This window comes from Micropterus dolomieu, unplaced genomic scaffold (assembly GCF_021292245.1).
Source record: "Micropterus dolomieu isolate WLL.071019.BEF.003 ecotype Adirondacks unplaced genomic scaffold, ASM2129224v1 contig_11135, whole genome shotgun sequence".
NCBI classification, from domain to species: domain Eukaryota; kingdom Metazoa; phylum Chordata; class Actinopteri; order Centrarchiformes; family Centrarchidae; genus Micropterus; species Micropterus dolomieu.
Window position 1 is genome coordinate 1 of NW_025740121.1, and position 481 is coordinate 481.

A 481-nucleotide genomic window follows, 5' to 3' on the forward strand; every position below is an offset into this window, starting at 1 on the left:
CTGCCCTCGGGCTCCCCTGTTCCGCCGGACCCTCCTGGCTCCCCGGGTCCGCCCTCTGGCTTCCCTGGTCCGCCCTCGGGCCGCCCGCCGGACCATCCGGGCTCCCCGGGTCCGCCCTCGGGCCGCCCGCCGGACCCTCCTGGCTCCCCGGGTCCGCCCTCTGGCTTCCCTGGTCCGCCCTCGGGCTGCCCGCCGGTCCCTCCTGGCCCCCCTGGTCTGCCCTCGGGCTCCCCTGTTCCACCGGACCCTCATGGCTCCCCTGTTCCGCCCTCGGCCTGCCCGCCGGATCTCCCTGGCTCTCCTGCTCTGCATTCAACCTGCCCCCCTGAACTTCCTGGCTCCCCCTGTCCGCCCTCAGGCTGCCCGTCGGACCAACCTGGCCCCCCTGAACCCCTTGGTCCCCCTGCTCCGCCCCCGGGACGTCCGCCCGAACCCCTTGGTCCCCCTGCTCCGCCCTCGGGACGTCCGCCCGAACCCCTTG

The 481-nt window shown here is 76.1% G+C and overlaps 1 protein-coding gene across 1 annotated transcript; it reads left to right on the forward strand.

The window, feature by feature from the left end:
• Positions 1–48: 48 nt before the first annotated feature.
• LOC123965750 (vegetative cell wall protein gp1-like) lies at positions 49–478 on the forward strand (the record flags this gene model as incomplete). Its single annotated transcript, XM_046042121.1, has 1 exon — positions 49–478. A coding segment is annotated over one exon (430 nt), but the record flags the coding sequence as incomplete, so codon positions are not given.
• Between the last annotated feature and the right edge of the window lie 3 nt (positions 479–481).